This window comes from Melospiza georgiana, chromosome 6 (genome assembly GCF_028018845.1).
Source record: "Melospiza georgiana isolate bMelGeo1 chromosome 6, bMelGeo1.pri, whole genome shotgun sequence".
Taxonomy (NCBI): Eukaryota; Metazoa; Chordata; class Aves; order Passeriformes; family Passerellidae; genus Melospiza; species Melospiza georgiana.
This window is the reverse complement of record NC_080435.1, coordinates 54,567,599-54,589,822: the sequence shown is the minus strand read 5'-3', so window position 1 is coordinate 54,589,822 and position 22,224 is coordinate 54,567,599. Positions and strand designations below refer to the sequence as shown.

The following is a 22,224-nucleotide window of genomic DNA, read 5'->3' as shown; positions in this document are numbered from 1 at the left end:
GAAAACACAACAGCGATGCCACAGAGAGCTCAGCTTTTACAAAAAATTATGCAAGTCCCTCTCCTCATGTAGATTTAACATTCCCAGTTTACCATTCCATCTTCCCAGGCTTCCAGCACAACTGGCAGGAGCTGTAATGCCTTATCATGAGAGCACCACTAATTCATAAGTACATGAACAAGTTACTTTACCTACATATTTTACTAATACTCATTAAAAAAAAAAAAGCACTAGGAAGAGAATACATAAAATGCTAAAAGCAAATAAATAATACCTGTCAAAACTTTGTGGGAATCCTAAAGAAAATTATAAAAGAGCCACCACTTTGAAATGTACAAATACCTGAGCTCTATTGCAGGAGCAAACAGCATACTGAGGAGTGCAAGCAGGCCATGAATAGGAGGCATCAAAGATGTTTCCCCTAAAATCACAGACCCTGGCACCAAAAGAAAACAAAGTCAAATAACTCTAAGGAGCATTTAATAAAAATAAAACCTCAAAAAGATGTAATACAGAATTACAGTGACATATTTACTCATAGAGCTACTCATAAAACCAGCAGTCTAGAGAAATCATCCAGATGTTTTTATTAGGCATTACCAGCTGCAGTTACTGATATATCAGTGGCCACCAAGAGCTGCTGAAAGGGATCTTCTGCACCATCATGGACAACAATGGAGTTTATGCTCTCCTTATGTATGAAAACGTTTCTGGGGAAGAAATATTTTCAACAATAAAAATATTCCAAACTCATAAAAACATGTAAGTAAAAAAACATTTTAAATTCACAACAAAACTCAGAATAGATGCTTGCTGTTAGCAGACTTAAATGACAGTTAATAAATAATCTCTCTATGAGACAATAATGAACCTTAAAACTACTCTAAGTTTTTAAATACAATAGCATGTGTATTAATGCAATTTAAGTTTGACTCCTTCAGTCTTTTCAATGAATAAAAATTTGGAAAAATATCTGTAGGAGTAACTAGGTGTTTTTTGCCCAGTTTATTTATTGAAAATAAAAGGTAAGAACATGACTATACTTCCCAATAAGTCTTCTCATACCTGAATTGGGATATATTGGTCAGACTGTAGCATTTCAACTGGTAAGGACTGAATGGACCAAAAACTGTTACCTTCAAAAAAAGGGAAGAGAGAGAGAGAGAAAGAAATGATATTCTAGTTGGCCAGCACCTGGAGCTCTTCAAATCTAAATGCTTTATAAATTAAAGCGAAACACATTTCAGCATGTACTGAGCCAACACTGAGCTGCTAAACTGGTAATACAACACTTCCATTTCACTCATCTAAAGCAAACTTTGCTTGCTGAGGCACTTAAATAAAATTATTTATTTTCACAGGTGCTGCAGATTCATGACTGTCCTCTTGCTTAAAAACACAAGTTCAGACTTCATAAATCACTGAAGAAAATCAGGTAATTTTATTTACATGATAAGGTCTTTAATCTTGAAAATCTCTCACTTTATGAAGTGGGCAGTTAAAGAGGATTACTCCTAGGAATAAATGGAGCATGATTAGGTGCTTGAAAGCCTGAAATTTTGTCACATCTGAAATGGAAAAATAATCAGAATGTAGATGAGGCCTAACTTGTAATCACAATGCAGAGGAGGACACACATCTTCCTGTTTTATATTCCAACTTAGTAGTGACAAGATAGCTCAGAACACACTTCTGAGTTTGGCACTGGCATAGGAAAAGCATCAGTACCACTGATGCACCTATCCCAGCTGCTTACCTATCACTGGCTGATGAAGAATCAAACACTGTGTACAGTGAAAACCATGTTTAGATTTTCTGAAAGACTGAGAGGATTGTAAACTTGCTCTTTTGCTATATAATGAAGACTACCATGTAGGGAAACATTACATTCAGCTGTTCAGTTTTCTCTCTGTTCTGCCTGAGTTCAAAGTGCTGCCTTATTAGAAGAGCAGGATCACTTAGCTCTCAGGCTGTACTTCAAAACTCTGTTCAAAGCTGCAGCAGACCAGTCAAACAGTGGTCACACTATGGCTTTCCACCAACAGAAAGCAGAATGATGAAATGTCCTACGAAATGTATCAAATAGAGCTTCATGACTTGTGGTACTTTCAATCCTCATCTCCATTCTAACAATGTGAGAAGCAGAGTCATGTGATGACAGGCCAAAACCACCACTCAAGTTACCTTATGGGTTGGTGCATCAGATTTCTTTTCAGAAAAGCAGTTCAACAATCTTTCAATGAGATGCTTTTCCTCCTGTCCTACAGATATGGGCATTTGCTCTTCTTTCTTTGCTCCGTCCAAAAACAATTCCTTGAGCAAATCATGGCTTTGCTACAAAATAATGGGAAGTGTTAAAAGTCTGGAACAATTATTTCTTCAAAAATTTTACAAACACGGTCCTACACAAAGAAATGCATACATACAAAGCCAAAAAACAATGTTCTGATGACCTTTCAGATTACATAAAACAACAAACTGGAAGAGAGTTAAAACTGAAGTGTGACAGTGGTCACAAGGGTTTTGAAGATGAGAGAGAGACAAGAATGCTGACTCTATGTCCAGAAGGCTTGACTTATTATTCTATGATATATATATATATATATATATACACATATATTACATTATGACCATACAAAAAAGAATAGAAGGAAAGTTCTCAGAAGCTAGCTAAGCTAAGAATAGAAAAGAATGAATAACAAAGATCTGTCTCTCGGCAGAGAGCGAGAGCCAGCTCTGCCATGAGTGGTCAGTAAATCCAAACATCTACAAGAGACCAATCATGGATCCACCTGTTGCATTGCACAGCAGCAGATAAGCATTGTTTACATTTTGTTGCTGAGGCTACAGCTTCTCAGAAGAGAGAAAAATCCTAAAGAAAGTATTTTTCACAAAAGATGTCTGTGACACTGAAGCAGTTACAGTTTTTCAGAGTTTCAAGTCAGACTGGAGCAGTCCAATTGAGGAAATCATTTCCCAGGAAACATCTTTTGCAGAAGGGGTCTCAAAGCAGCAATGCTTTTGGCCAACAGCTCAATACGCATTAGGGCAGTGTATTTTTGTGTGTGTGCATATTCAAGTACTTACCTTGCCACTAGTCAAGCTGCAGCTTGACATCTTTTGCGAAAGAAAAAGAAAAAACAGACATCTTTTGTGAAAAATACTTTCTTTAGGATTTTTCCCCCTTCTGAGAAGCCGTGGCCTCAACAACAAAATGTAAACAATGATTATCTGCTGCTGTGGAATGCAACAGGTGGATCTATGATTGGTCTCGGGTGGATGTTTGGATTTACTGACCACTCATGGCAGAGCTGGCTCTCGCTCTCTGCCGAGAGACAGATCTTTGTTATTCATTCTTTTCTATTCTTAGCTTAGCTAGCTTCTGAGAACTTTCTTTCAATTCTTTTTTATATAGTCATAATGTAATATATATCATAAAATAATAAGTCAAGCCTTCTGAAACATGGATTCAGCACTCTCGTCTCTCTCTTCACCCTGAAACCCTTGCAAGCCCTGTAACAGACGGGCACAAGTGAAACAAATCACAGCAAGCCAAGCAGCAGCAGCTCAGTGAGGACCCACCTGTGACTCGTGTGACTCCTCAGCCAGCTCGGCGTGGCTCTCCTCGACGAGCACGTCCCGGATGTTCACCAGCCCCCGGCGCCCCGAGTGCCGGAACACGTCCACGTGCAGGACGCCGTGCACCAGGGAATAAACCTCCACCAGCAGAGTGCAGCCACTGACCAGAGAGGCAAATCTCTGGCTGGCACTGCAGCTCCACGGCTCCCCACACACCAGGGATTTGGCAGAGGGACACATCTTGCAGATCTTGAACTCTAAAGCCTAGAGCAGAAACAGGGGAAAGAGCGCTCGACTGACCAGAGAACCAGCAAGGAAATATTTCACTCTCTCAGCAACTTAAGTTAACTCCTACAGCTGCTGTGAAGCTACTGGCATAACTCCTGCTCCATCACTGCCAACACTGACAGCTCATATTTCTTCAATAGAGTTGCTAAGGAATCAGAGCAAACAGTGCAAAACAGGTAATTTGGTAGTAATTCACTATTCACAATGAAATCTTAGGAGAACAGAGATGTCTTCTCTGGAAAAAACTAGAGTCTACAACTGTTTTGAACTAAGATAACAGAAAACTTGGTAACACCACTATGGCTCCTCTGCTCCTGGCAGGCAAGAGTAATTAAGTTCCCATGTCCACAATCAGTCCCTGTAATTATGTCTTTGAATGAATTTACAGCAAAACCCCTGGGTTTTTTCTATCTAGTCATTAAAAGTGGTCATTAAAAGATCAGGCCTGAAGCAGAAATATGTTTCCATTTAATACATGTTCAGAAAATACAAAAGAGGATGCTTCTTGCCAAAATTATTTTTTACATCAATTACTAAAGAAAACCAAACAAAATGAGCCCTGTCAAGATCTAATCTTATTCCTGCTGGTCCATTTCTCATTTTCATCATTAAATGCTTCTGAAAAAACAATCAGTATGACACAACTGTTTCTACTAGCTTAAAAATATCTGAGTGAACAGTGAAAAACTGAATTACCATTAAAGTATAGTTACTTTATTTATTTCAGAGAATTATTTCTCTGAAAAACTAACTACAGAATCCCTTTAATTTGTGTGAAAACATCACTAGATCTATAACACTCATATCTAATCATGGAGAATTCTGTCTGAAAAGATCCCAGGAAAGTCAGCAGTTCAGAGAACAGCAAAACAGCATGAAAAAAACCCACAGCTTTACAAAATTAGAATTTCTCTACAATTAAATACAACACAGTTCAATTACACACAAGAATTTTGGCTCTGTAAATACACACACCTCTAGAATTTTATTAATGAAGGTGATTTGAAGGTACTTCCATCAGCAAAATATGTATTATTTAAGTATTATTCTGAAAAGCATCCTGACATGAAGTTCACTCCTGTTTGCCAGGCCAGACACAAAAATATCCAGCAAGCCACAGCCAACAGCATCACCCCTACCTGGAAAGGAAGCCCTTGAAGACACTTTGGAATCTCTTTTAGTTTATTTAAAGGCACTTCTGATCTATTGCCATAATCCACAAAAAAAACCTGGAACAAGAATCAAGAGATTCAACAAAGATTCCACAACATTAAAACTGCTACCTTTAGTAGCAAGAAAAGTCATGACTTGAGTTTAAAAATTACAGTACAACACAAATGTTACCAAGTCACATGGAGGCAAATTCAAAGTCTAGAAAGCATGCAAATGAAGTCATGTCAAAAAGAATATGTCAAATACTATCACATCTATTATTGGATCCCTTGGCAAAAATATCTGCTTGTAATGCAAGTAATTCACTAAATCTAGAAAAGGCAAGGTTCTCTGAAAGACTCCAAATTCTTTCCCCACATTCAAGTCTGTGTAACCTTACTCCTTCAGTGAGAGATACTACCAAAAACTGCTTTTAGCTAAGCAAATGTGAACAGGTATTCAGTGACTGTGTATAAACTCAAATGAGAAAGTGACGAGATTAGCACTACTAGTCACTCATTTTTCATTACTTTAAATCATGACAATATTCAGTATTAACTCTATAGTGATGACATTCAGACAGGTTAAGAAATAAAAGGAATTCAAAGGCCAATCTTTAAAAACTGTCCTAAAACTGCTGAAAAATACTGGCCTGAAAAGTCAATATCAATCTTGGACTGTGGCACTGATTTCCATTACTCGCATCAGCATAAAGAGCCAAAATATTCAGATTAATTTGATGATGATATAGAACTCAGCAGCATAAAGACCACTCCAAAAAAACCCCACAGTTTCAGATTCACTGCAGGTTTTAGTCTTTATTTTACTTCATTCTGCAAGAGCTTCTCAATACTAAAAATTCCTGTGTTCTGGAAAAGAAACAAATTAATCTATTCTGGACAGAGTGATTTGTAGAAAAAATAAATAAAAAACAGGCAGCAAACTCCAAGATTGTTAACCCAATTACATGCTGCCAACTCAATATGACACAGCACATTACCTCAGCAAGATTCCCATGAATATACAGAACGTGAGCTCTGTAGTATCCTCTCTTTCCCAGGTAAGTGAATGGTGCCAGACAAAGCACATCTACACATGGAGGCACTGCTAAATCCATCAGGTTCTGATAGTCAATTTCAGCACTCAGAGCTCTGAGTACAGCTGTGTTTTTTTCATCTGTCCTATAACCCCAGAAGTGTCCAACTTCTACCACCTGCAAGTATAAAAATTAGACAATGACAGATTTCATATTATTCTTCCTATATATAAATACAAACCCTATCTCAGCAAAATACATGAAAACTCCTACTCCTGACACAAACAGTTCACACACACTGCAACAATGTAGTGAAGAATTTCTGTCTCATAATTTAGGATTTTTTGAAAATGTTTATTTTCTATGCTACTGCTACTGCAACTTTTCATCTAAACAGATTCTGAGCTAAGCATTACTAAAATACAGGGACTGGTTTCATTTCCCTAAACCAAGGTAACACACAGAAAATACAAGATTTACTAGACAGGTGCAGAGATTTGGTGCACCTTTTTTTATTAGTGACAGAGTACCAGCCAGCTACGTGTGCCAGCCCATCAGCAGTGTCACTGTTCTGATGAGCCCTACCTTAGGGAACTGGTGAGAACATACATCTATTTAAAGCTTATTAAAAAAGCAAGTAATCTTTTGAAATGAATCTTCAGAGTTTATATTTACTGCTTGTGATAAAAAACAATCTTTATTCACAATATTAAAACAGATATAAATTCACCTATTAAAACAGAAGTAGCACAGACAGCCAAGTGATTGCAATGGGTCTGATCAAATTTATTAACATTTTTCATCCAAGAGATTTAGCTGACTAAAAGGAAGAAAATATTCTTTTCTCCACTTGCAAAACATGCCACTACTAACAAGAGCTGTATTAATACCTAATCCCATAATTTCCCCTAGCTCAGTGCTTTGAATGTTTTTATTATTTTTATTTCAGCAGCATATATATTGCTATTACTCTAGTAAGACTAATGAAGATGATTAGCAAAATTAATGAAAATGATAGCTGACACAAGATTTAAAAATCTCAGCTTCAGATTTCAGAAATGTTTGTATATACGTAGAATTTTCCCCTAATACACTTCCATGCATGAAATACTTTTTCTGAATGAGCATATATTACCATCAATTAATCTCATTTTTCATATGTACATTTTCTGAAGAAAACTGGCAGTTAATAACCAAGTAAATGGCCCAAATATCTTCTGATTTTCATTTTTATAGTTTACAGAAGTATTTTACCTCTTCCATTAATCCTCTTTACATTCATGTCTACTTCCAGCTAATATTTACTGCCAGCAAATCCCACAAATTTTGTGAAGTGCAAACATGTGAGTACTGTTTAACAAAGAACTACTAAAAATAAGACCAAAATATTCTCCATGCTTCTTACAGACACCTCTGCACTAAAAACATTATCAGTACCCAATTTTTTGACAAAAGCTGGTCAGATATTAATTTCTGCTAAGCTATCTAGGTACTCATTATTAGATACGACCTACTTATATATAACATTCCTACCTCTGTTACCCTGATGGACAGAAAACGACTTGGGATCATCTTTGACATTTGTAAATCACCAAATAAGATTTTCACAGGCTCCACTGTCTGCTTCTGACAATCCACATTTACTCTAAAATGGAATGAAGATGCTAAATTTTCACTCACAAGGGAAAACTCAAGAGGATGAACTCTTTTGCTTTCATCTGCTTCCAAGGTATCCCCCAGGGCACATTTATATACTTAATTACTTTTATTTAGAAATACATTAATTCAATTAGAACACAAAATGACCACAAAAAACCAAATTACTGCAGAGTAACTGTTTCAACTGCAATATAACCAAACACAGAAAGATACATACCAGGGCACAACTCTGCCATCACTTTATTAGAAAGTGAAATAACTTAGGGTTAAGTAGTGAGGCTTTTCGTGATGGCATTTTCTTCTAAACTTATTTTTTTAAAACACAGTATACAAAACTACAAACATAAATTCAGCAAAATTTCAGAGAAATATATATACATATAAATAAAAATTTCTTTTACTTGACAAAAGATAAGAACTTTTAAGTCTTTCAGCCTAGGACTCTTCAGTTCCTCAAGAGCCAATTTTTACCAAGACTTTAAGTGCTATTTTGGGCAGAGGGAAGGTGCTAAAATATTTTATTAAAAGCTAAGTACAATCAACTGGAAGTAAAATACACACCTGTACTTCAACATTCTCAGTTCCCTGCTGCCTTCCTATTCTAGATTTCTTATTTTAAAACACTGAAATGGCTGCAGACTAATTAGGAGCTAAGCAGAATGCCATTTTATCAGTTACTTGTATGACCTGAAGCTCAGAAGCACAGCATAGAATAACCCCAGAACAAACATGCCAGATTTTCTGAGCAAAAGCAGGTGTGGACCAAAGAGACTCAATACATTGCATTTCTCAGCATTATTTCCTATTATGTTGTAACATCTCATGCTGTTATGTTCTCCCACTTTTGTTAAGCTCTGTCTCTCTCCCTTTCTTTTTTGTCCCCAAATGCTACTCCCTGTTTATTTTGGTTATTGCAATCCCCACATTGTCTTTGTCAGGAACAGAAATAACTGTGTACATTCCTATTTTTGTATGTCAAAGGAAAATGGACTAGAACTTTGGGGGTGGGGGGAAAGATGACTGCATATTGGAATTCTCTTTATCTATAAAGACATATTTTAAACAATCACCTTATTTCTAGCCCTGCAAAAACATTCTGCTTAGACAAAGTTTACATCTGGTTTTTGAACCTAACATTTTTCCCTTGGTGACACTTCCAAGGAAATTCCCAACAAACCCAGCAAACCTCATTTTGCTGCAAAGAAACACATTTTACATAAGTAATACAATTACCTTAGAAATTCCAAACCTACAGCTTCTGCACCTTGCACTTGTCTTCTGATATCCTCTGGATGATGAACACACAGCTCAAAGGGAATCTTCAGCTGTGACATCTTGACTGCCAGGTACACTTCAGGGAGAACCTTAAAAACCTCCTTTGGATTACGAGAGAACTCCACAAAAGCCCTGTTTGCAAAAAAAAAAAAAAATTTTGCTCCCTGTCTTTATCTTAGCAGACCAGCAAACAGTAAAAGATACACTCCTCACAGGCTCTGCTTTTATGTGCCTTAAAACTTTAATTATCATGATGGTGATAAGAAAACTTTCCAACATTGTCACCAGCACATGTTAAATTTAATGCAAACAGGATGTGAAAATATATGCGAATAAGGAAGCCATTAAAGGTTGGAAAAGGAGTAAGAAGGGTTACATGAATTCAACTTTAGGCAGTCATAGGCTGAAATTAGTCAGATTATCAGCTCAAAAAAGCCATCAGACTGTACAAATGAGCTAAATTCAGCATAACAGACAGAAATAAATACAGACAGATGATTTGCAATTAAGGCCCACTGTTAGAGAACAGCAGAGACAAACCAGAAGGCTCTGCCTCAGCTACCTTATCTAATGTTATTCCAACCAATGTACATCAGACTTCAAAACCGCTTTTTTCACTGATACATTAAAAGTAAGTTACTGATTCCAAATATAGAAGAGAAGAAATGAACTAAATTTGTCAGTACATCACTGCAAAAGAAATTGATTACTGGATTTGTAACTGAGAACATAAGGCAGGATATTTTATTTCACACTCACCTTGATCCATTGTAGGAAATAGATTTTACCTGCCCACACTGTCTAAGCAGTGACTGCAACTGTTTATGGTATATATATCCATAGGGAGGAATGTTCTTCAGCTGGAAAGAAAAAGATGTTAAATTTGGATATCCTCAATTGCTTTAATGCATTTTCAAGTTAACCTAAATAGTTAGCTTTCTCCTTCACCTGAGCTGCAATAATTTTGTGCAATCTGAACTCCAACAAATTCCAAAGTGTCAGATACTACAGTACATTCAAGAATCCAAAAGACAATAAAAACCACTGTTTTGCTGCCAATAATGCCCTACTACTTCAAACCAGTAGACAAACTATAAATGAAGCAAATTAATTTGTAATTATATATATATTAATCTGATACTTGTTACAAGAGCTGTCTAGTGTCTCCTGATTTTGCTTGTAACATAAAACACTGGTCTGCTATGATTCTTTTTCCACAGTGGGCAACTCTATCCTGTACAGCATGCACAGCCTGGGAAGCTGAAGGATCTACAGCTCCTGCATATCCTGGCAGTCCTATCACACATTGAATTACTGAGCTATGCTGGGACAGCTTGCACAGCTGGAAAGCTCTCTTACATGGACATAAACCTCTTAGGGATGGCAAAGAGCACTCTCATCATCTTCCTTTTGTAGAGGTGTAACTCCACTGTAAGGTTTCACAATTATTAACATGCAACGACAGTCATGTGTCCATTTCACTAACTTTTTCTTAATAGTATCTCATGAGATCTTGATTTAATACAGAATCATGAACTCCTAATTACAAACTTCAAACTTTGAACTATTTTTCAGAGTCTATGCAACTGTCTCTTCTTTCCTTTGGCTCTTACAACTTCAGACAGGAAAAAACAGATTGTTTTTTCACCATGCTCCTAGGCCATGAGGCTGCAGCACTAAGATCAGCTGCTGGTCAAAACCATGGTCTAGGTCAGACTGCAGAAACTGCCTCAAGGGAAGAGAATTTACAGAGACCAGGGAGTGGGAGGTTTAATTATCTTTTATCTCTTCAGCACACCATTAGGAGCAGTATATGGCTGTAAGAATCTCTCCAGGTGAGAGCTTGAGGAACTTGCAGCATTTGTGCCCAAGATGATCATTTACACTGATGAAGACACAGCAGCTACTTCTTCCAAGGTAACAAGCAGCTGATGTAAGGGCAGATCAAGAGTTAAATACATTAAAAGTAAGCAGCTATTTAAATCTACCAATTTAATATTAATCAATGCTGCTGTGGCAAGACTTTATTCCACAAGATTGCGTCTAGTGTGATATTTTGCTTCAATATCCTTAAACTGTATGGAGCACAAAAATTCCCTTGTCAACAAGATTTTCTGACTCTCTCCCCTATTTTATCTATTGTCTCTTGTGACAGTAAAGTCTATTCTTTGAGGCTTGCTGGTAGATTTGGTTTCTTTAAGCACAGGTCATGGCTGTTTTACAGTGTAATACCTACTTCAGATACATCAAGCATTTTTTTAGTTTAGACTGCACAATTTTGCAAAATCAACACAGCCATTTTAAACTTGCACACATGCAATCAGCTGAAAAGCAATTTCAGAAGATAACAAAACCCAGTGTAACACCTAAGTAACCTTAAAGTAACAAGCACAGATGCCATGCACTAACAAGTAGGAGATTACAAAAAAACTAACACTGAAGTTGCAACCCTACATTAACTTAAGTACTCAGTGAAAAGTACCTATCAAGAGTACTTTTTACTGAGTACTCAAGTTAATGTAGGGTTGCAACTTCAGTGTTAGTTTCTTTTGCTCTATTTTTCCAATTTTTTTTTAGTTTGATGAAAGTTGTTTGCCTGTGCAAGACTAGCAATCAAATGCACAGAGGCAGTTCTCAGGAATTGTTTGGAAATTGCCCACCTACACAATGTTCATTGTATCGAAAGAAAGGAAGGTGGGACACACCAAGCAAGGACCAGCGGAGGTAATTATTTCTCTCCTTGCCCAAGTCAGAACAGAACTTGAAATAGCACCCAAACACTTCATATTTCTGTTACTTGATTCTAAATTAAGTAATTCGTCTTCTTAACATACCATTACAGTGGTTTTTGGATCCTTGCCAGCAAGGTCTTTCATGGCAATTTCTCCATTACATTTTGCAAAAGTACAGTAGTTTGGGTAGAAAGCACCAGCTATTACCACCTGAAATCAAGAAAATACTTTGTGAAACACAGCAGATTGTATTCAGTTTCTTGAAATGAAATACACTGGCAACAATAGATCTTCATATTAATATTTTTTTCCCGTCTCTGTTCAGGAATTACCAGAACTGGGGACTAAACACAAATTCTTAAGAACAGATTTTTGTGAAAAGAGCTCAATTTCTGGAACAATTCTACAACATTAATGCTTTTGTATGCAGACTTGCTCTATTCTATTGGTTGAAAACTGCAATTGTTAGTTCTGATTTCAAGAGCCTAAATTAAAACAAATTCACACAAAATAGCTACAGGTAAATTGTTCAGTTTTCAAGCTGTATCTTAAAATGTTCAACAACTCAGTTCCAAGAAACTCACTGCTTACACAGTTAAACCAATTGCCACTGAAATGATAAATAAGTCTGGGAAAATAAAAGCACTGCTAATCAGTTCAAATAAGACAAGAAATTTAATTAGAAATTACACAAAGTTAAAATAGCTAGACATGAAATTCCCTGCACCCCCTCCCCACCAACTAACCAAGCCAGTGTTCAAATAAAACACCTCAAGCAAGGGATAATATAATTTTCAATTAACTAACATTAGCTGTCCTTCTGCACTGCCAATACACTGCCAAAACACTGCTTTTTTTTCCTACCCAAAACTGCTACATCCACATAGAATTTTGGAAAACAATTGAAATACTAGTTCATCAATATTATGAACTGAAAATCATGAAAATTGATATGAAGATTCAACTGCAATTTTTGTAAATAACATTTCTTTACGACAGTAAAGCATTACCTGCAAGATGAAGCGTTGTTTGCACACATATTCCTCGTCCATAGGAGATGGCTGAGCTTTAACATGCATGTTAAATGCACTGACTCTCTTCTTCAAGTTGTGAAATAACTCTGCCACCTGAAATTTGATCTCCAAGTTACATTTAAAATGGATCAAAGCCAGCCACAAACTGAAATAAAATCTGTTAGGTAAAGTCTGAAATAACTGGGCAAACTCCCTTCCCTTTTCAGGTGACTGGTAAGCATTTCACCAATATACTGCTCAGCACCTTTATGTTGGAAAATAATTTCAGTACTGTGATTCAAGCAATTTTCCCAAAATCTCCTTATAAAGAACAATTCTGTATTCACAAAGCATATCATGCATATATGACACAGAAGAAAACTAGGAAAAGAACTGAATTATCTTGTACAAGATAGTATTTTCTATTTAAATCATTTTAGGTTTGTAACTTAGGAGGTAAAAATCTTGCTAGCAATCTGGAATTCTGCACCCAACTGCAGCAGTGACCATGCTGCACCCTCAGTTTAGCAGACAACTCTGATTACTGTGAGAGAGATCAAACTTATGCCCCCCAGCAGAACTTATTTCAGCTTTTCCAATATTCAGCATTTCCAAGAAACTCCCACAAGCAACCACTGGTCCTCCAACCACACAGAGTGAATGCCTTCACTCTCCCAGATGATTCTGGAGCAGATGTACAAAGCACTGTCCACACACATTTTTTGTAGCTACATTTCCCTTTCCTTTCAGCTGCTGGCAGTTCTAGCACACTACATAACCACTGCCAGAAAGGAACCCCTGGGACTGACTCAGTTCTGCAAACTCACTTCCACACAAGTGATTATGAAATTAGGATCTTTAGGTGCAGCAAATAGAAACCCCCAAATCTTACTAAGTGTTAAGTGCAGGTGACCATTCTAAATTCATATATTATGCCATGTACAACCTCTTCCAGCATTATTTAAAACTGAGAGGCTGCCATGTGAGACTGATCATTCCACTGTCCAGTTTTACAAAATTTGCTTTTATCTCTTTTTTTTTGGTTATCACATCTCCAAGTCATAAAACTACTGGCATTTCTTATCCAGACGGCTGCTCACTATCAAATTCTATTTTTATTTCCTGTGCTTTTTGAACACAGGCCCTGCACTGCTCATGCCAAAGGTGAAATAATGGCCAAGGGCATTCTGCTGATCAATTAGTCTTATTTATCTTATTTATTTTCTCCTCCATATATCCCATTAAGCTTGAAGCCCACTGTGATGCTGAGTTTTCATTAACTGCTGCAGTAATGTTAGCAAAAAAGCCCCACAGACTCTCAAGTCCAGGCCTCACTATGTAACTGTGTTTGCTTAAGAGTCTTCCCAACCAGAAAACAGAAGTTATTTAACAACAGAAAGCAGTCACACAACAACCAAGTGATCTGAGGAATCTATAAAATTAGCAAATAATAAGAGGTTTCTTAAAAATATTTTTAAATGGTAAGCAGTTAATAATTTAACCATTCTGTTTATCATAACAAAATTCCTTTCAACTAAAGTAATAGTTTATTTTAAGAAAATACACATCTATATATATTGCTAGATATGTAATACAGTAGGTTTATCCAAGATTTTAACATTTACGGAGAATAAGAAAAGTCCTTCTGCTTATAAAAACCATTACCTATTTAATCTTACCTCTTTGATCTTGTTTATATGAATACAATTAGATCGACCCCACTCAAGCTCTTCCTGAAAAAGAAAGTTAGAACTTTTTTTCTTCTACTGCTAGTAAACTTTATCTCACGCTTTTCCAGGTGGACACAAATAATAGTTGCATATAGCAACAGCAGAATTTAATCACACTTCACAGCTTTGCATTCATACTAAGTATTATGACATGCATGAAAATGTAAGACAGTTATTTGTTTGACTAAAACTGTATTTTTTTTTATGACCAATGCAGCTGTGGGTCATCTAACCTTCCCATTATCAACCTACAAGTCCAACTGCTCTGTGCTGCTACTAAAAAAAAAAAATATCTACTTTAACATTCACACTTAGAGAATCACAGGAATGCTACTGTTCAGGAAAACCTCCCAGATCCTCAAGCCCAACCACTGACCCAGCAATGCTGTGTCCAGAACTGAGCCGTGTCCCCAAGTGCCACACCCACATGGCATTTGAAGAAATCCATGGACAGTGACTCCACCACTTCTCTGCGCCATCTGCTGCAATGTTTCCAGTGAAAAAAATTTCTTAAATACAACCTAAACCTCTCCTGGTACAACTTGAGGACTCTTTTCTCTGCTTCTATCACTTGGGAGAAGGGGCCAACCCCCAATTCAACATAACCTCTTTTCAGGCAGCTGTAGAGCAATAAAGTCTCCCCTGAGCCCCCCTTCTCCAGACTAAAAACTCCCAATTCCCTCAACAGCTCCTCACCCTGGAGGTTTGTGCTCCAGACCCTTCACAGCCCCACTGCCCTTCCCTGGACACGCTCCAGCACCTCAGTGTCCTCCAGTATCCTCTACACAGGACTCAACGTGTGGCCTTCACAAGTGCCAAGCACAGGGGGGGAAAAAAATCATTGCCCTGGTCCTGCTGGCCACATGACTGCTGGTACAAGCCAGGATGCCGCTGGATTTCCTGGCAATCTGGGAACACTTAAACTCAGAACTCCTTTCTTTGCATGCACATCTTTATCAGACATCCTGGCTACTTGTAACTCAGTGTATGTTATGCACTGGTGATCATAAAAGATATTACACTCTGGAAGAAAAAGGGAAATAAAAAAGGTTTTATCTTGTACACACAAAAAAAGGACTGGGGGCATGCTACTGGTTTTTGTGACTGATGCACTTAAGCATCTTCCATCTTTCAGGGTTTTTTGAGGGCACAGAAATCTGTATGTAAAAAAATAGAGATACTTATGCACAATAAAAGTATTTCAACTACAGCTCAATTTCCCTTTTTAGGTTGGATTTCAAACCCTCTGGCCACTGTTGATTCATCTGTGGAAGGAGCTAACATAGGGGATTGTCTTCAAGTAACTCTGCACTGGATTCAAATGCTCATTTTCTCTCAAAGCCTAGCCTATTTATGCATAAAAAAATCATAATTATTATAAATAAACACTGCTAGCAAAACTTCTTTTCATATTTACTATGAAAAAAATACTCCAGCACTTAAGTCACCAACCTTGAATAGAGAAGAAGAAAAAGTTTAACTAACCTTGGGATTTCTCAGCTTCCCTTTTTCTTTGCAGGCCTGCCACGCCTAAGGAAAAAATGGTGCAGTATTCAGATACAAAATGTAATGCTTTAGTAATAATTACTACAAATATTAATGTGACATTTAAAATGATAAACTTTTTTTTTCATATCAACACTGAAGGTAATTTTTTAACAACAGGCTGTCCACCTGGCTTCATGAGAGGAAATGGATGGAGTGTTAAAGCACATGCAACCACAAATTATTAGAACAACTGTATGCTGTAATTTGACACTTTAAAAAAGCAGATTACTTTCAAAACCGTTTCTTTTTCTCCTGGCTTTGGGACAAAAACAATGAAATGACTGATTCAGGTAAGTTCTGATGCAAATGCCTCCCAGAAAACAGGGCTGGAAGAAAAATTAAAATACCCAGCATATTAATGAAAATTACTTCATTATTAGGCAGCTTCTGACAGATGCCTGCAGAATACATTTCTATTTTGACAGCAAGTCATCTCATAATACAATAATCCAGTTTACTGGGGACATAAAATACATGCAAGGTTGAGCAGCCAGACTGCATTTCCCTACCTTGACAGAAAAGAAGGAATCTAATCTGAACCAAGGAGTCTGGAAACAAACTTTCCTGAACTTACCTGTTCTTTTCTGATACTCAACCATTCAAAACAAAGCTTTCACATCACTCACACACAGAGATATTTCACTGGAAGCTCTGTCTGAATGTCCCTGTTTATTCTCCAGGATAACATACTGTTTTACAGAAACAGCATCTTCAGATGCACAGGTGATAATTACCAGGTGGACACAAGGGAAATACGTAACAGGATTTAGGGAATTCTTAAAACATTATTTTTGAGCCTCAGGATTAGTGGATACATGTGCCATACACGCCCATGTATGCTTCAAAAAATTCTAACAGCAGAGTAGAAAAAATCCAAGTCAGTGTTGACCAAAGGGCAACATGCTCAAAAAAAGGAGAATAAATTAAATCAGCAGCTGAAGATTTTGGACTCTCCAGAAGATTAAAAAACACACCAGAGCTTGCATTGTAGAAAATGTTGGAATTTGAATAGCAAGTTCTTCTAGCAGAAGCTGCTGCTGGGCTTTATCAGCTCTGCCTCTAACTGGATGAACTGACCCCTGTCCATGGTACTGAGCCACCAAATAGCCAAGACTACCAAAAAATAACATTTGCACAAAACCATCCCAAAGCCAAAGCTAAGAAGTTTGGAAAAAGGTCACCAAACTCATTCTGTATTAGAATTTACCAGTCCAAACTGTCCTTGGTTAAAAACTATCTACAAACATCACCATATCTCTGGCATTTCATTTTTGGCTATTAGAGAAGAGACAATTGAAACTTTTCACAGTTGGACCAAGACTGCAGAAAATATCAATATGCAGCTATCAGTAATATGATGTTTTTAAGAACTGCTAAGTAAAAATGCTGCAGTGATCCTACAAAAGTGAGAATCTTTGGTCTATCAGATTTCACTGTAATCTAAACTGGAACGAAAGACTTACCCTAAATGCATTCAGAATTGCAATACAGTCACTCCTACTATTCCCAGCAAAAAACATTTTTTTCCTGTCAACATGAACAAAAACTATTAGCAACAATATGTTTTTCAAATATTGCATGTATTACACAGCTGAGTAACATCCTCCATGTCTTTAATAAACATGATCAATACACTGATTGTAATTACTTGTTCTTATTCACACATCCTCACTGAAGGAGATGCTCTGTATGAGCAGGATAATAATAAGTAATTGTCCTTGCTATTTAAAGAATCATTTTAATAGACACTGCAACATGAAAAAGGCATAGCTGAAGAACCAGGCCTTGTGCTCAGCAGATGGTGAGTTAGGCTCTGTGATTTATGTTCCCAAATAAATAGATTCCAGTATCAGCTACTCAGACAAGCTTCTTTTTGCACTTCTTAGCATTTTAACAGAAAATCAGACTCATGAGATGGAAAATTATATTGGGAAATCAACTCTGCCCTATGCTCTCAAACGTAGTTAGAAAGTGATGAAACATCTGGGGCACTACCTGTATGCATCAACATGCTTTTTGAAAGGTACTGCAAAAAAATTCCGCGAAGACAGCGCTGCAGCTACAACAAAAACAAATCAAAATTAAAGCCTGCAAATCATCTGGTTCTAGAGAAATGTTCTCACATGTTTTCTTTCAGTTACCTATAATAAGGCATTCCTCTAAGCAACCAAAGACATGCCCCAGGACTATCAATTTTCCAAGATGCAGGTCCAGTGGCAACTGTGTCAGCACCGTTCCTAAGAAAGTCAGCTCACCATCATGCAGATCATCTTCTGTTTGCACAGAGGTTGTAAGTGCTCCAAGCTAGAGAAATTAAAATGTATTCACTTGTAAAAGCTGACTAAGTACACCTAAGACAATTTTTAAAGCCTGGCAATTTAGAAACCAAAGCTGCTACATATACTGGATATAAAAGCAAGCTACAAATAATGCAAATATTTATTTCTTATGCACTTTGGGAAAAAAAAAATTAATGCAATGAAGATTTTCCTTAATTTTTTAAATTGAAAATCAAAATTATTATCCTTCTTGTATAGGTGAGAGGGGTATCTTCAGACTGACCTCTATAAATCATATGTTTATGAGTCTGATTTTTTACTTATTTATAAACAATATCGCTTACAAAGGGTTTTTTGGCTATTTCTCTGTTCTTTCTCACCATAGATGCTAGTCCTCAAAGAGTATCATTACTCCCTGATGAAATTACAATTGTGTTTTAAAGATGTAACTACAGAAATTATGCTAAAAGGATGGAAACCCAACAAGAGACCAAGGCTTGAAAGACTCTCTAGACACAATTCATATCTTTAGAATTCGGCTCCAGTTAAGACTGCTATACCTTAAATACAAAGGAAACCACTTCTGCAGTACATTCCTATTACCCTGATTTTAACAACTTTAAAAGGAAGCCTACCTCTTTCAGCTGAAGTATTGTACGTTCAATGTCACCCACACTGGGTGGAGAGAGAGCTGTGGCCAGCAAGGCTTTTGGTTCCCCCATATCAAGCTTCTTTAATTTTAAGACTGTAGATCCTAATGGACAATGCTGAAGGGAAGACAAGATTATTGTTACTCTCCCCTCATGGGAAGTGTGACAAAGTGTTTTATATGAAGAAGTAAGTTTACAATTTAGCAAAATCTGCAGTTAATTGTGTACAACAAGGGTTTGTTTTCTTTTGAGTGTATTACTTATTTCTAATCCACATCAATTTTACTGCTATAATTTATCTCCTTCTATAAGGAAACTATGTGGAATGACCTTGGTGAAACAGTTATCAAGCTGAATTCTAGTCATTGCTATTAGTTATTAACAACTATTCCAATCATCTTCAGAGAAAGTAAAGCAAAGTTTCTCTGCTATGACTACAGGAATTAAAGAAAACCTAATCCTCAACCCAAAAGCCTTACCAGCATCTCAGGTTCTGACTTCTCTGGAATACAGTCTGCCCAGAAGTCCTTGCATATGAGCCTGTAACAGTAGCCTTTGGAAACACGTCCAGCACGACCTTCACATGAAAAAACAAATCACCAATTTGTAAATTGCACAAGTTTTTTCCAAAGCCATCTATCTACAAAGCCTCTGGGCAGCTGAGCAGCACATGACAGCTGATGCTGCAGGCTGAGCAGTCTCTGCTCTCTTGCAGCAGACAGGCCCAGAGGATACAGAAGGGTAGGACAAAAAAATTTTGCTTTCATAGGAGCAGTAACTAACAAAAGAATTACATAACTATTTCACTCAAATACCTCTTTCACATAACTGCCCTCAAATCAACAGCCATTTTTCTCAGTTGAACAGGCATTTCCTATTTGATTCTATAGCTAGAAAATCATCTTCAATATAAACAACTTTTAAGCTCCAATGATAAACAGCAAAATGTCTTTATGATCTACTATTTACAGAAAAACACAGTGAGTCAGAACTCTATCTTCACAAATCCAAACACCATTCACTTCAACCAACTAAAGGGTACTCCTCTCTGTGGGACACTCCACTAGTGTCCCACAGAGTGGGACTCATTTTTCAGGCCACGTTTTTAAGTCACATGCACAAGCCCAAGTCTTCTACACAGAATACTACTTCTCCTGGTTGTTGTGACCTTGGCTGACCTGGAACCAAATGGAAATAAATCTGTATATTGGGGTTCACAGGTTCACAGTGAGGCCTTGGAAGGGTGTGGCTAATGTGGTGGCTTCTGTAAGAAGCTGCTGGAAACTTCCATATATCTGACATTGCAAGGGTGTAAGGAAGAAGCAGCAGCAGAGAGAATGTGAGGTGAACCAACCACAATCCGCAATTTCCATCACTGGGTACCACTAGGGCAGAGAAGGCAGAGAAACTGGGAGTGAGTCCAAGCCTGGGAAGAAGTGGAGGGAAGCTGTTTAAGATTTGGCTTTATATCTCATTAGCCAAGACTGATTTGTTTGGAAATAAAATGAAACTAATTTCCCCAAGCTGAGTCTGTTTTGCCTGTGATGCTAATTGCTAAGTCTCCATCTCAAACCCTGAGCCTCCTGTAATCATTTTTCTTCCTGTCCAATTGAGGACAGGGGATAGAGCAGCTTTGGTGGGCATCTGGCACCCAGCTGTAATTGTAAAGACCTCATAAAACTTAAAAATTACAGTATTTTTAGATCCGAAGATATCACTGCTATTAATTTATTTAGTATTATTTCTGACTGAAACTTAAAAATATTTTGATATTTAAGACGACTATCTTACTAGAAGAGACAATATGGAATCTTATTTATCCTTGTGCTATAAACATTGGTGTAAACTAGAAACACTGCTGTGGATTTTTCAAGTCATTAATAGTGACATACACGCATGAAAGTTCTTTTTACTGCTGCACCTCACAAGCAGTTCATAAATACCTAGCAGTACATATCCCCCCTTTACAAAAATGGTGATTAAAAAATTGCTATTAAATCCCAAAGAATCCATGGTCTGTGAATTTTAATACTTTTCAGTAAGATACAAAACATTCCTCTGCAAATATACTTGAGGAAAAAAATAATCATTCACACAGAGTTGTTTAATCCCATTTTTATATCCTGACATGGTAAAGACTTACCAAGTATTAATGGCCAAAATAATCTGTTCTTTTTACTATTAATACAAGAAAAAGCCAACAAAGAATTGTTCATGAAGGTCAGCTTCTAAAATTCCTTTGCATTACCTATTGTCATCTTACCTTTTCTTTGATTACAGTTTGTCTTGGATGCCCAGCAAAGCCTCAAATTTTGGTAATTAGTTTCCTTATCACAAAACAGAATTTTAGTCAAGCAGAAATCTATCACTGCAAATAAGAAAAAAATTTCCTCAGGGCAGTAGAAATACACAAGAATAATCTGTATTATCAGAAAAGTCTGAATAACTTGAATAGCAATAAAAAGAACAACACATTTATAAACAATCAGACCCAAGATATTCTGAATACTAAACAAATTGCTAACAGATCTTACTAGGAAAATAATAAATCACTGTAGATGACAATCATTAAAAGGCAATCATTTCTGCATTTAGAAACCCTGTATGAAAAATGGCTTAAACTGATGCAATTATTTCAAAACCTAGTCAGAATGTGATTAAAAACATTAACTTGTGACATGAGGTCTGGCTCTGCTTGTTGCTGCACTTAATTACCCCTTAGTGAAGACTTAAACCAACCTCCCACGCAGTAGCTCTATTTGTTCATGTATTCAGATTTCTCTGTTGTGAAAGAAATAATTCAACATGCCAACAGCAGTGCTTTGAACAGTGATATATCCTGGAGACCAAACTTAGCACAAGTATAGAAAATATTACACACACAGTGTATAGAGAATTAGAGGATTTAGACAACTTACCATATTTAACATCAGGAACTGTTACAGAGCTCTCAGCTACATTGGTAGCTAGAATAACCTGAGTTTTGAAACAAAAAATGAGCAAGGAATGCATAAACAAAAAATTACTTGCATTAATGTTTCTACATGAAAAATCTAAGTTGCTATGAAGAAACATAAATGTAATGGCAACACAGCATTTCTGTTCTGTATAGTAAAAAACAGCAATACCATGGAAGGACAACACAAAACCCCTTGTATTTTCTTGTTCTGAGCTCAAAAAAGCATAACAATGCAGTATGGCATTAGGACAGTATAGAGGAAGAATGACAATATTTCCTTGTGCCTTTGCTATAAGGAATCATCACACTATTGGCAGCAACACA

General features: G+C 36.9%; 1 protein-coding gene across 1 annotated transcript in view; it reads right to left on the bottom strand.

Moving 5' to 3' along the window:
- TDRD9 (tudor domain containing 9) overlaps window positions 1-22,224 on the bottom strand; it is a 45,843-nt gene that overhangs the window by 6,087 nt on the left and 17,532 nt on the right. The window contains exons 10-30 of the mRNA XM_058026480.1: window positions 21,860-21,917; window positions 21,205-21,309; window positions 19,421-19,518; window positions 18,927-19,058; window positions 18,154-18,316; window positions 18,008-18,071; window positions 17,476-17,539; window positions 15,950-15,994; window positions 14,414-14,467; window positions 12,732-12,848; window positions 11,824-11,931; window positions 9,749-9,849; window positions 8,948-9,121; window positions 7,589-7,700; window positions 6,020-6,232; window positions 5,007-5,096; window positions 3,583-3,843; window positions 2,185-2,334; window positions 1,066-1,136; window positions 601-710; window positions 343-436 (exon numbers count right to left, since the gene is read on the bottom strand). Coding sequence (XP_057882463.1) covers window positions 343-436; window positions 601-710; window positions 1,066-1,136; window positions 2,185-2,334; window positions 3,583-3,843; window positions 5,007-5,096; window positions 6,020-6,232; window positions 7,589-7,700; window positions 8,948-9,121; window positions 9,749-9,849; window positions 11,824-11,931; window positions 12,732-12,848; window positions 14,414-14,467; window positions 15,950-15,994; window positions 17,476-17,539; window positions 18,008-18,071; window positions 18,154-18,316; window positions 18,927-19,058; window positions 19,421-19,518; window positions 21,205-21,309; window positions 21,860-21,917 — 2,384 coding nt within the window. The remainder of the gene's footprint in view (window positions 1-342; window positions 437-600; window positions 711-1,065; window positions 1,137-2,184; window positions 2,335-3,582; window positions 3,844-5,006; window positions 5,097-6,019; window positions 6,233-7,588; window positions 7,701-8,947; window positions 9,122-9,748; window positions 9,850-11,823; window positions 11,932-12,731; window positions 12,849-14,413; window positions 14,468-15,949; window positions 15,995-17,475; window positions 17,540-18,007; window positions 18,072-18,153; window positions 18,317-18,926; window positions 19,059-19,420; window positions 19,519-21,204; window positions 21,310-21,859; window positions 21,918-22,224) is intronic.